At 45.7% G+C, this 13,278-nt stretch overlaps 1 protein-coding gene across 2 annotated transcripts in view; it reads right to left on the bottom strand.

Moving 5' to 3' along the window:
- Positions 1-1,041: 1,041 nt before the first annotated feature.
- Positions 1,042-13,278, bottom strand: part of ARK2N (arkadia (RNF111) N-terminal like PKA signaling regulator 2N) — a 68,373-nt gene continuing 56,136 nt past the window's right edge. For both annotated transcript variants that reach the window (XM_054986443.1, XM_054986444.1), the window contains 2 exons: positions 8,681-8,807; positions 1,042-6,347 (listed from right to left, as the gene is read on the bottom strand). In XM_054986443.1, the coding sequence (XP_054842418.1) occupies positions 6,164-6,347; positions 8,681-8,807 (311 nt within the window). In that variant the 3' untranslated portion in view covers positions 1,042-6,163. The remainder of the gene's footprint in view (positions 6,348-8,680; positions 8,808-13,278) is intronic.

Genomic DNA, 13,278 nt, shown 5'->3' with positions numbered 1-13,278 from the left:
ACGAAAGCACCATCACCGGGCCACCCATGGGCCATGTAGGGATCGTTATATGCTTGGGGGCTCCCAGTTATGCAGGAGGGGGAAATAATGACTCTCGAAGTTTACCAAAGCTAAAGCAGCGGTCTGATGAAGACTAAATACGCTCTTGAAGGAATGGAATATTAAGTCTTGAGCATCAATTAAAGAAGGAAAAGGGGAAGAAGAAGAGGAAGAGAAGAAATCAGCCCACTCAGGCTCCTTAGGGGAAGAGATTTTAGAGGGGTTCAGAACTGTCCCCCATTCCCAGTGGTCCTCAGCTTGTCACTATATCTAACAGTAAACCTGAAGATCAAATAGCAAGCAGCAGCAGGGGGAATGGTGATACGGATCTAGCTCAATGGATCTGAAGGACCTGGGAGTTAAGTAATGCAGGCACAGCCCAGCCCAGAGTTAAGCAATGGTGTTGCCGCCCCAGCTGACTTTGGCCGGGCTATCAGGCAACAAGCGGCCTGTGAATTTTGTTCCTGTTAAGCACAAGAGCTGCCTGAGTCAGAGACTCAGGCAGCATCTATGAAAAGACAGGATGGGAGGATTCGGAAAGACTGCATCTCCGAGGGCTCCTGGCACAGGTCGAGGATTGCTTACCTGTGCTGTAGGCTCTCACTTCCCATCTCCACCCTCCTCACGTTGCCTGCATTCAAAGCGGGGGTGTTGATTGTGATGAGAGAGGTCAAGAATCCTACCTTGGGACCACCCTCCTCCCCTGCGCCCATTCCCTCCCAGTCTTGAGATCCATGAAAGAAAAAAGTTTAATTCTGAAATGATAAACAGGGTCATTGCAGTGGGCTGGTAAACCTAGGCTCCCCCCCTCCGCCCCAGTAAAGTCCCCGCCACTGATGACCTGAAGATGGGAAGTAGGTTAGCTGTGAGGGATGAAGTCTGCATTGTGCTGCCCCCCCCCAAGGTTTTAAGCAAGATCCGTGAAACACGACCACCGAATTGTGAAACAGAGCAATACCCCCCAAACAAACTACAAAAGGGGATACTGTTTAAATAATCCACTCTATTTTTTATTTTGTCTTAAAATAGTTTAAACTTTATGCTACAGACTTGTTTCAAAAAAACAGAAAGTCTCAGCTTGCACCAAAAATATATATATTTTTATAACACTCTGTTTTATTATTATTATTATTATTTTCTCCAAAGACCACTGAATACTAGATGGAAACGAGAATGAGTGTTAACAAGAACATTTTTTTAAAACTCAAGAACAATTGAAAACAATAAATTCTAAGCAAATTTTTTTTTCTTTTTTCATCTCCCTTGTGGAAGATTCCAAGTTTGAGCTCCAGCAAAGAGCAGAGCTACTTAAACCAGGCCTGTAAAGAAAACGCTCAGCAGCCCGCCAGCTTAGGGTAGGGGGGCGGTGTCAGGCAGCCCGCCGGGTGTTCGGGAAGTTGGTGCAGCTGAAAATGCAAATTGTCTTGAAGAGCCGGCCAGCTGCATTTCATGAATGGCAAGCAAGCAGACAGCCCCGCCCTCTCCATGCTGGGGTGGGGGGTGGGGTGCGTGTTTTACAGGCCGGTACTCAACTATCAAGTGCATTGGTTCTTAGCCATACAATGGCTACAAATTCACTTATCGACTGAGAAGACAGCAAAATCGGTCTCGGAGACCCGTTTTGCTCTCCTGGATAAAAGAGAAAGCAGAAACAAAACGACAACGAAAAAGAAACAAACTCATTTCCGCGATCCAGTGATTGTGGTTCTTCCCTCTCTATTTCCTTAACAACATTACCTTTTAAAATTCGTCAAGAGAGCAAAAGAAATGTGTAGTGTTTTTTTTTAAATTAAAAAAAGGAGAAAACTGCTTACCAAGCTAAAAACGCATGATTCCTTTAAACCAAAACAAAAAAAAAAACACAGTGCACAATTGGAGGAAGTTTGGTTAGAATGCAGTCAAAATCTTTTTATGTACACGGAAGTCACAGCATATACAAACTGAAAAATAGCTTCTCTCTCTCTCTCTTTCAGGAAGAAGGGATCACGAAACGTGTTCCTCTGACGCTTCTGGTACTGGCCACCGTCGGAAACAGTATAGTGAGACTACAAGGACCGGGAGACCAGTTTGGTCTCCCGCAGCTTTCCTAGACATGAATTTTCATATTCAGAAGGACAGCTCCTTTGAAATGGTAGAAAGCAGCTTTGGGATACAGGCTTGACAGCTACCCCACCTGCTCCCCTCCACACCGTGCTTTCCTTGGAGTTTATTCTTCATGAGGCCATCCCGCGCAGCTGTGGTATGTGTGGCAAGTGTCAGAAGGGGGTCAATCTTCCCCATTTGATTGTCTGCCTTCTCTCCTGCCATCAGGTGGGAAAGAAACACCCTTGGGCTTGCAGCCGCCACTGCAGAGTTCAGACATATGCCGTTCCTGCAGTCACCTGGGAGAGCACGAAAAGGAGGGAGTTCCCACGCGGAGGAGCCTAAGGGAGGAGCCTGAGGCCGGAATTCACTTAATGATACACAAAGGCAAGGAAGAAGGAGAGGCCTTTGAAGTGGGGGCTCCCAATCTTCAAAAACCTGCTGTGCAGACGGTAAAAAGGGTGTCTCTGAAACACAGGCAGGTGGTCATCCAGGTGGACTCCTGCTCCGCCTACTGCCAAAAGCAGGACTCTGGTTTTACACACTGTCCGTTTCTGCATGGGGGGAGGCGGGCAGGCAATGCTCTTCCCGTAGACACATTAGAAGCAGAATCACATGTTGCTCTAACTTTCTCGACTGTTAACCATAGACCGAGACTGCAGGGGGGGAAATGGTATGCTTAAATGCCCTCTCTGTACATCCCCATCCTCCATGCACACAGGGGAAGCTGGCCAATCAGGAGGAAGAATGCTAGCCTAGCTTTCCTCAGTTTGGGTGAATATTTGGAGAAGAGAGTCCTCTGTCTGCGGCCTGAAAGATGGCCTCGTTGCCAGTTGCCATAGCAATGCGTACCGTCTTCGGGTCAGGGGACTAGAAACCCTAATATTCTCTATAAACTACTAGATAAATTTTCTTGCCAAGATTTCAAAAGATTATCTGGTGTCACGAGGAGAGTCTCTGCTGCCTCTAGCTCACAAGCAAAGATTATTAAGAGAGATGAAATCTCACCTTCAGATTAGGGCGGGGGGGGATCACCATGCAGAAAAAGCTTCATTAGCACGACCGCCACTACGACAAAGACATTTCTAGGCCTACCAAGGACAAGAAAACCTGCAGCTCTCACAAATTAATCTGTGAACAAACTCCAGGCTACGTTTCAGATGATCCATCAATATTAAGATTGACGCCACAAGGAGAGACTTGCACAGTGGAGTGGCCCATGTCCACGACCTCTCAATGAAGATGCAATCACATTCAATCGGCTGCTCCGACATAGGGGTGGACGACCGCTCAAGTGCAGCCATTTGGTGTCAGCTCTGAGCAAAAAACCAAAGAGGACCAAAGGCAGGATCTTGCCGCACGCCATGCTTCGCCCAGATCCTCCTGACGCACTTGTGAAAATGCATGCGCCAACTATTGCTTCTGTATGCAGTTTGGAGGGAGGGGCATGGTCAATCCCGCATTTCCTCCCAACCTGTATGGATGCAAGCTCATTCCTGCTGTGGAGTTTCGTCAGGCTAAGCGTGCAGGCAAGCTCTTCCCCAGCTTGCGATCCGACCCGCCTTATAGAGATCAAATCGAAGGGGCAGTTCTCTCAACCTGTTCATAAGCCTACAAGAATGTGACTATGTGACCCACTGACAGATACCATCTACGAGTAATGAAATACCACTTTTCGACAACCGATTAGACTAATTAGAAACACTAGTGTGGATCGAACCTTTCTGTGCGTGCAATCTGGAGTCAGCCCACATTCCTCTGTTCTTGCAGCCCCTTCAAAACCCAGGAAATGTCATTTTGAGGGTGATGGGATCTATATGAAAGAAGATTTGTGTAGGTTGAAGGACATGACGGTTCCTCCCCAAAGATCCCACAACCCTAGGACCAATCCTCCTGGGGTCGGTAGGGGTGGCAGGAATAGAGGAAAGCAGGAAATCCCCACGTGCCTTCCCCATGCCTGGGTGGGGGGGGGGGGGAGATCCACATCACTGTATGAGAAACCTGGTCGAGCGTACTCCTAGAAAGGATTTCAGCTCCTCTCATGAGCCCCCCCTGCACGGAAACAGAAAGCAGGGGGAAAGGAAAGCCAGCGTCTTGTCTTGCAGCAACTGCCGATGTCTTGCAGAAAGTGTCTGTGAGATCGGGGCCCAGGGAGGCGTTCTAAAGCCAAGGGGCACAAATCTGCGAGCTGGTGAAATGCAGCTCAGCTAAGTCAAGAGGCCAAACCCAAAGATTTAAAAACAGAATACCTAAAGACTGAAAGGGCTTTCAGTAAACCTGTTATGTTTTAAAGGCAATAGTATATTTATTTATGTATTTTATTTACTTTATTTGTACCCTGCTTTTCTCCTCAACAGGGACCCAAAAAGGGTTTACATGGTTCTCCTCCATTCTATCCTCACCACAAGCCTGCAAGGTAGGTTAGGCTGAGGGAGCGTGAGATCGGCCGGAGGTCACCCAGTAAGCTTTCAGGGCAGAGATTTGAACTTGAGTCTTCCGATCCTAGTCCAACATTCTAACCACTACGTAACACTCTTTGTGTGCTTCAGAATTCATTGTTCGTCAGAAGATGCATTGGAAGGGAGAGAGAGACAGCAGCGATGGACGTCTGGAGGAACCCCCCATTTTCCACACACAAATTTTGGAAATTGACTCCAATGAGAACTTCAGTGGAGCAATCGGAAGCTATCCCAGAATTCTCCCCTTGCTCTGTCTGCAACAGAGAAAGTACAGCAACCGTGAGAAGGGCTCACAACAAATTAATGGTTTTGTAGTCAGATCTGAGTTCTTTTGGGGAATCCGAATGTACTCGGCTCCCTTATTCCCTATGGGGGAATCTTTCCAGGGGCTGGAGGGTCTGTTTTTCATCCAAACTACACCCAAGTTACAGTGGAGTGAGGACAGCCTGTCCTTTAAAGACCCCCTCAAGCATTCTTATGAGGGAATAATGGTCCTAGTTAATTCTGAATATTTTTTGAAATTAATCAGGAAGCCGCTATTTCTTTATCCGAGAATCCTGGATTTGATTGGGATTCCTAAATATCTCCGACAATACAAGTAAGTTGGGGGTTAGGGGTACATTTTTCGACTGGATATACTGAATCGCCCAACCCTACATACTAGTTCTCCCTGCTCTATAACTGCTGATCTTCAGACATGGAGCCAAGGGTAAGAGTGCAACCCTTAACTTTAAATATTAATAGGAGAAGGAAAACCTATGATCAAAATTAGGTATCAGCGCCTTTGTGTTGCCTTCTTTCCTTGTGCTTTCGTCTTTGCTTTCTTCTCTTCTTTCTTGGATAAAAAAAGCCTGTAACAAGCTAGGCCAGATGACCAGTAACAGTACAGTAGCCCGGAAAGCAAGAGTAATATGATTAGAAGACACAGGACTGAGCCCATGCACAAGGTACAAACAATGCTGTGAATAATCTGGATTTTAAACAAAGCTGCACAGTGCGCACTACAGGCCCTTTGTGATAAACAGACCTGCTGGCTTCGCAACCAAATCCATTTTCAGATTACGAACCCCTCTAGACACCCTCCACAGTTCCAAGCAGCCACAGTGGCCCTACAGTCGCTGTGGGGACACTGACAGCAATGGGCGAATCAAGCGAGTGGTGTTTTTAATGCGTGTCTCACAAACGAGAAAGGAAATCAAGCTTTGCGTGGTACCAGGAAATCTGTTTTAGTGGCAAATGAAAGAAAATCTTTCCGCTCTAAAAGGTATGGACCAGCGGGAACAGGTACCACTGGTTCCATTAACAAATACTCTAAAATTAAAATCACACTGCAATGAAAAACTTGGAAGTTGTCATAGGAAGTTTAGTGCCGTTAAGGTTGACATGAAGGGGAAGCTCCTCTCGACTATGGAAGGGGGCCAGGATCTCAAGGCAAGTTCTGAAATGAGATTAATTTTAACAGGGGTGGGGGAGAGGGGGAAATTTTCCAGCAAGAGCCTGAATTCCAGAATGCCAACAGCAGAGGCACGGACTTCTGTGCCATGGAAGAGAGGCTAAGTGATTAAAAACACAGTGAGGCTGCGTTACAGTAGGTATTTGCGCCTGCTGTCCTCATCTAACGTGAGATCCACCACTTCCGGTGGCGAAGACCAATTCTGCGGAGGGGGCACACCTGTCCATGATTCCACTTGCCGGGTGCACTGCAGACCTGAGCCATGTTTCCGGGAAGACACGCTTTGAATCACTCCTCCCCGAGGATGAACACACCTGCGGAACAGCAAACACCATGAATGTGGCTATCAAACCAGCCCAACCATTAAGGACTGGAACATAATATTTATTTTATTTTTATTTATTTAAAACATTTTAAATAACTGCCTGTGCCCCTGCTGTGCTGCCGTTGAGTGTGACTGTTCCATCTTTTTACTATTTGCATTTTATGGTTTTAGTACAGCCTCTTATGTGAATTTGGACGCCTGTATCTATTGATTGGTTTTTATCTGTTTTTGTGGTTAAATTGTATATATTAAATTTTGTATTCAAATATGTTGTGAGCCACCCTGAGCCTGCATGTGGGGAGGGTGGGATATAAATGTGACAAACTAAGCTAAACTATTTCTATGCTGCCTTTCTACCCAAATAGGGTCCTGAAGACAGTGATCTTCCAAAACATCTCAACATGAAAACTGCGAACGTGTCGCACACTGAAGAACAAGGCAGCAATGCTGTGAAAGGGGAAAGATGGGCCAGTTGGTGACGAGAGGCCTAGTGTGACCAAAGGGGATTTTTAAAAACTTTTTAAAAGCATAACATGCTGTATGGAGAGTTGCTAAGAAATGCGCTGAATGTGTAAGACAGCCAGCACAGGTCATCCCTTTAAACATGTATGCAGCGCCTTAGCATGCTTGAAGTACTTTACGTATATTATCTCAGCACTTCTTACAACAGCCGTGCAAACAGGTCACTGCCGCTACGTCTGATTTGCTGTGAGTTTAAACCAAAAAGTAGGGGATTTGATACATAGGTAACAGTGGACCAGTGTCAATAGGTACGAGTCACATCTCTTGACCAAACAAATTTAGGCACCAGCCACCAGCCACATCTCCCTTCCCCAGTATACCACCAAGGCACTGTGCGCTGGCATCCCTTTCTTCCAACTCGAAACTCCTTCCCCTTTTGGTCCCCTTCTGGGCAACCCATCACTTACCTCTTCTCTTTGAGCTGGTTTCTCTGGACTAGCCTTGTGGGAGTAACATAATTTGGCTTAAAAATCCCTTTATCTAATAATAATAATAATAACATTCGATTTATATACCGCCCTTCAGGACAACTTAATGCCCACTCAGAGCGGTTTACAAAGTGTTATTATTATTATTACCCCACAACAATCACCCTGTGAGGTGGGTGGGGCTAAGAGAGCTCAAGAGAACTGTGACTCGCCCAAGGTCACCCAGCTGGCTTTGTGGAGGAGTGGGGAATCAAACCCGGCTCTCCAGATTAGAGTCCCGTGCTCTTAACCACTACACCAAACTGGCTCTCCTTGAAAGTCGAAAAGCACTACCTTGAAAGTCGAAAAGAGTCCAGTAGCACCTTTAAGACTAAACAACTTTACTGAAGCATAAGCTTTCGAGAATCACAGTTCTCTTCGTCAGATGCGTGAAGAGAACTGTGGTTCTCGAAAGCTTATGCTACAGTAAAGTTGGTTAGAGCTAAGCTACAAGTGACGCCTGACAGAGGTTGGACACTTGTCAGCTTCCCTCAAGTTTTGATGGGAAATGTAGGCGTCCTGGTTTTACAGCTTGGCTCTCCATAACAGCTGCAAGACCAGGATGCCTACATTTCCCATCAAAACTTGAGGGAAGCTGACAAGTGTCCAACCTGTGTCAGGCGTCACTTGTAGCTTGGCTCTTAGTCTTAAAGGTGCTACTGGACTCTTTTCGATTTTGCTACTACAGACTAACACAGCTAACTCCTCTGGATCTAGTACCTTAAAAGTGATTCAACTGAGCCCTAGGATAGTGCAAATGTAAATCATTTTTCTGAGCTCACCACAAGCGTTTATTGTTGCCACAGAATACTTCAGTCTCCCCGAGTTACTTTCCATTTCCCTTTCCGCTTTCCTTCCCTGGGAGATTTACAGAGCGATCCTAAGCAGAGTTATCCTGGTCTAAGCTCATTGAAATCAATTGGCTTAGACCCAAATAACTGCTTAGGATTGCACTGTTATTACATGAGACTGGGGACCATGCAATGCACTACACTCCAGCAATCTCTACCCTGGAATGTGTGTTCCAGTTCTTCAATAGACGGATTTGGAGTAACAGGACCTCGGACTAGATTTCTGAAAAGGTTCCTTCAAACTCTAGGATTCTATGACTTTGTTTCCAATGTTGTATTACTACTAATAATATTATAAAGAGTAATATCAGTACTAATTATATTGGTGATTAATATGCTTAATGCATTTGGCAACAGGCAAGCATGCCCTCGCGGCTGAACCAAGGTAACTGCAAGATGACTCTTTTCAGAAATTTATCTCAGCTGCTTATTAGACTCGATGATAAGACTACAGGGGCGGGGGGGGGGGGAATAATAGGCACCTTGCTTGTTTCTGAACTCCCACGATCTCCACTTCACTATCCGAGGAGGCAATATTGATTTCTTCATTGACCTGGGTGGTGCTGGTGGCGGTTTTGTCAACGGACAGGAACCCTGGATCCAAGCGATCTACGGAAACAAGCAGGATCAAAACACAGCCTGAATCCTTCAACAGGAAGGCATTTCTCATCATGCCGCCCGTGGTTTTACGTCTGTTACAGCATGGCTGTGGAACGCATGCAGGACCCGCAACAGTGAACACGACTTACATTATGAAACGGGGAACCGCAAGGATGCAGAAAAACACACAGTATTGCATCCAGATGTGCCATTTGACAAATATAGTATTATTGTACGCTGACAACCTGGCCCAGTATTATACAAAAAGTAAGGCTGGCAAAGATGGGCTTTGTTTCTGTAAGTCTATAAACAAAATGAGGGAGGGGGGGGGAAACAATAATAGATACATGTTCTTTGGGAAAGGACAGGGGTGTGGAGCTGTGAGCGGCTTTGATCTTCAACTGGTGGAGCATTACGTGACCAAAGATGGAGTTGCACCAACAGTGGTCTCATCATTTATTTTAAAAATACACACCCTGGTTTTCGACCATGTACCCGTAATGGACTGCAAAACCAAAACAATTAAAGATGGTTAACAAATTAAAAACATACATGGTAAAAAACACATCTTAAAAACCATTAAAACAAACCAAAAAAACCCATAATGAATACATTTAAACCAAGCTAAAATACAAGTACAGTTCAATAAATACAGACACACAAACAGGAAAAAAAGATCACTGAGAGAAAGCCACATGAAGCAAAAAAAATCTTCACCGGTTGGCAGAAGATGGCTACAGAAGGGATAAGCAAATCTCCCGAGCAGGGCTTTTTTTCAGGGGGAACGTGGGGGAACAGAGTTCCGAAACCTCTTGAAAATGGTCACATGGCTGGTGGCCCCGCCCCCTGATCTCCAGACAGAGGGGAGTTTAGATTGACCTCCGCGCCGGCAATCTAAACTCCCCTCTGTCTGGAGATCAGGGGGCGGGGCCACCAGCCATGTGACCATTTTCTCTGAGGGCAACCCACTGAGTTCCACCACCTCTTTCCCCAGAAAAAAAGCCCTGCTCTCGAGAGAGAGATTTCCAGAGTTGGTGCCATGACCAAGAAGGTTCTATCTCAAGTTGCCACCAGACTCAGAACGGGGGACGGGGGGGACGGGACCCAAAGCAGGGCCTCGGATGATGGCTATAGTGGTTGGCTAGGTTCATAAGAGAGCAAGCCTTTTTTGTCTTTGTCAAGCCTGTGCCCGAAACTCTATTAGCATTGTGATGAATTAGAAGAGAAAGACAAGTCAGGGCTTCCTGAGTCGGCTGCCTCTTGGTTGATGGTTGAGCCAACTGAAATACAGTCAGGGCCAAATATAACAATGCAGAAACAATGGAAAGCTGTGTATGACGCGGCTGCTCGCTTCCTTTATTAGCACCAGGCTCTCTAGAAACACCAGCTCCTTACATAGTTCTTTGCTGGACGCCATGGCAATCTAAAATATCAGTGACCCCAAGCACCTGTCCTTCATTCTCTGTTAACCTCTTGCTTTGATTCCAGGATTACTTTCTAATGTCCAGTTCTCTGTAAGGCCAGCCTACTGTGGTGCATGCCCTGGAGGAGATGTGGAGTCCCAGGGAAAAAATCCATAATTTTTTTTAAAAGGGGGGGGCAGTTCCCCCCTCCAAGTCCTTTCCCCCCTATTTTTTCAATAGAAAAACTGGAAATTTGGGGGAGTACTAGAAAAAAAAACTCCTATGAAATACCATCTTTTTTAGAATGGGCAAAATGCTATTAAAGACAAGGTGGGCGTGCTGTAGACATATATAGTTCTTAAATCCAAGATGCAGTTCTGCACCTAGAGAAGCTTGTTTCCAAAGAGCTGCATGAGGAGAAAAAGGAAGGCTCGAAATCTGAAGTTTCAGAAATTCATTCGGATTAGAGACTCGAGGTGCCGATACTTTTATTTTTAAACATGAAAAATTCTGTACATAACTAAAACGTTCTATGTGTATGCAGAGAATACGCTACTGAATAGTCCAGTGCTTGGATATTATGTGTCACTACTTCCCATAATATGCTATTTGTTTTATTGTGAATATGTGACCCTTTTTCTGGCCAAGGGCTTTTCTGCACACTTGACTTATTCCTGATGTTCTTAGCAGATGATCCTCAAACACTGGAATGAATTTAGGTGCCGTTCTTCCATCCATCTGCCCTTCCTTCGCATGTTTACAATTGTGCAATCAAGTTTATTTTGCTCTGCACGTGCCTTAAATGATCATGATTTTCAAGGGAGGGGGCTGTCCTCATCGGAGTTGTCAGTGACATCACAGCAACACCCCCCCTCAATTTTGCTCATGCTTTTAACATTCTATCGATATACGGACAGAATTTAAAGAAAAAAGATTGACATGAACACACAGGGAAGTCTTTGCATGGGGAAGCCTAAAAAAGGAGCACCTCCACCACCCATACCTACGTCCCCCCCTGAAGTCCAAACTGCAGAGGCCCACCTGGGCTGATCCAGAGCTAGGAGGTGGCAGCTGACACCTGCAGGGCAAACCAAACTCTGTTGTGACCGAGCCTGGAACAGCAGCGGCGACATGGTTTTCAAACAGAGCTGTTTTTTCTGGTGCCAGAAGTGGCCACCACCCCCTCCCCTGGACCCCCAGTGCTTCTGCAATTTTTAAAAATATAATCATCATTTTCCTAGTGTTCTATCAAACTACTATTGTAGGGATACATGAAACAGATACTCTGAATTTCCAGATTTCATTTTTTAAAAAAGTTTCTACCCCTTCCCTTGCAAAGATATAAGGGGGAAAGTCATATTTCCACAATGGAAGGGCTAGAGACTTAACTTTTTTGAAAAAAACAAAAGTTGGGAATGTGGAGAATCTACTGCATATATCAGTAGGTCAATATAATGCTATGAAAATGACGATTAAGGGGGGGAAAGATAGAAAACCTGAAGGGGGAAGAGTGTTCCGGTTTGCTTCCAAGCCCAATTTAAGGTGCTGATACTGACTTTTAAAGCCCTATAAGGCTTGTGAGCAGCAGACCTTAAGGACGACCTCTTCCTATACAAACCTACCTGAACACTATGGGCATCTTTGGGGGCCCTACATCAGCAGCCCTCATCACCTGAGGCTAGATGGGTGGCAACCTGAGAAAGAGCCTCCAAAACTGCAGAATTCCCAAGAAAATCAGTCTGTTCCCCTCTATTGCTATCTTCTGCCAGCAGGTGAAGATCTTTTTGCTTTGTACGGTGTTCCCTTATTGACCCTCCTTCCTGTTCATGTTTTTTAATTGTTTTATATATGTGTGTATGTTGCTTTTAAAGTTGGTTTCTACCGCTTTTTAACTGTTCACTATCTTGAGGGCTCTAATTAGTTGGAATGGTGAGATAAAAATGTATTTATTTAGAATATTTCTATGCTGCCTCATTAGAGGCCTGCTCAAGGAAGCTTGCAATTAAAAACCACAATATTAAAACACAAGCCATTAGGCATAAACAACATAAAAACTGTCCATAAAACACAAGTGGACGATTAAAAAGCTGGTAAGATAAAAAGCCCCAATTAAAAACCTGGGTAAAAAGATGTGTTTTGGCCTGGTGCCTAAAAGAAAGCAAAGGTAGGCCCCAAGAGAGCCTCAATGGGGAGGGAGCTTCAGAGAACGGAGGTGCCACCACAGAAAATGCCCTGCCTCTCGTTGCCACCTGCCTAACCTCTTCAGATCTAAACTTGCAGGCTGAACAATATGGTCCTTCAGTACCATAGCCCCTAATATTTTAAATAAATAAAAAAAAATCCTGGTCATTCCAGCGGGAATGGAGTCGAAGTGTTCAAAGAAGCAATGGCCCTACAGAACATAAGATCAAGAAAGCAGGAACTATTCCGTGTAGATATTGCTTGGAGTCTCGGTAGTGAGTGCCGATGGATCGCCGCATTTGCTGGATGACAAAGGGGCTGTGTGTGGTGGGAAGCAAAGCCCACGTGATGAACTGTGGGGGGAAGACAGGGCGCGTGCAGCTCAGAAGCTGGCAGAGCTCCCAGAAGCTGACGGGCAAAGAGGAGCCGCCCTGAACCAGGCGGCCAATGGCAGGCAGCACAAAGCAGGACTGTGCATCAGGTGCCATAGCTGATGTCAACGCTTGTGCTGACTTCTCTTTGGACTAGGTACTAACCCTCTTCAGTGTATGCCAGCTGCCGTATGGGAGACACTTGCCAGGTGCAATCCCAAATGAATATTGCAGTCCTATCAGTAGGGTTACCTGATCATGGGGAGGAAGACACCTGTATGATAGGCTCTAGCCCCATGAACTCATGAAACTGCTTTCTTCTGAAACAGGCCCCTGGTCCAGCGAAGTCGGTATTGTCTACTCTGGCAGTGGCTCTCCAGGGACGTATGCAGAGGCTTTTCCCATCAACTACTGCTAGAGCCTTTAAATGGAGATGTGAGGGATTGAATCTAGGACCTTCTGTGTGCCAAGCAGATGCTCTGCCACGGAGCCACAGCCCTTCCTCCACGTGTCTGTGGTATTCAT

The sequence above is a fragment of the Eublepharis macularius genome, chromosome 8 (genome assembly GCF_028583425.1).
Source record: "Eublepharis macularius isolate TG4126 chromosome 8, MPM_Emac_v1.0, whole genome shotgun sequence".
Taxonomy (NCBI): Eukaryota; Metazoa; Chordata; class Lepidosauria; order Squamata; family Eublepharidae; genus Eublepharis; species Eublepharis macularius.
This window is presented reverse-complemented; position numbering and strand designations above follow the sequence as displayed.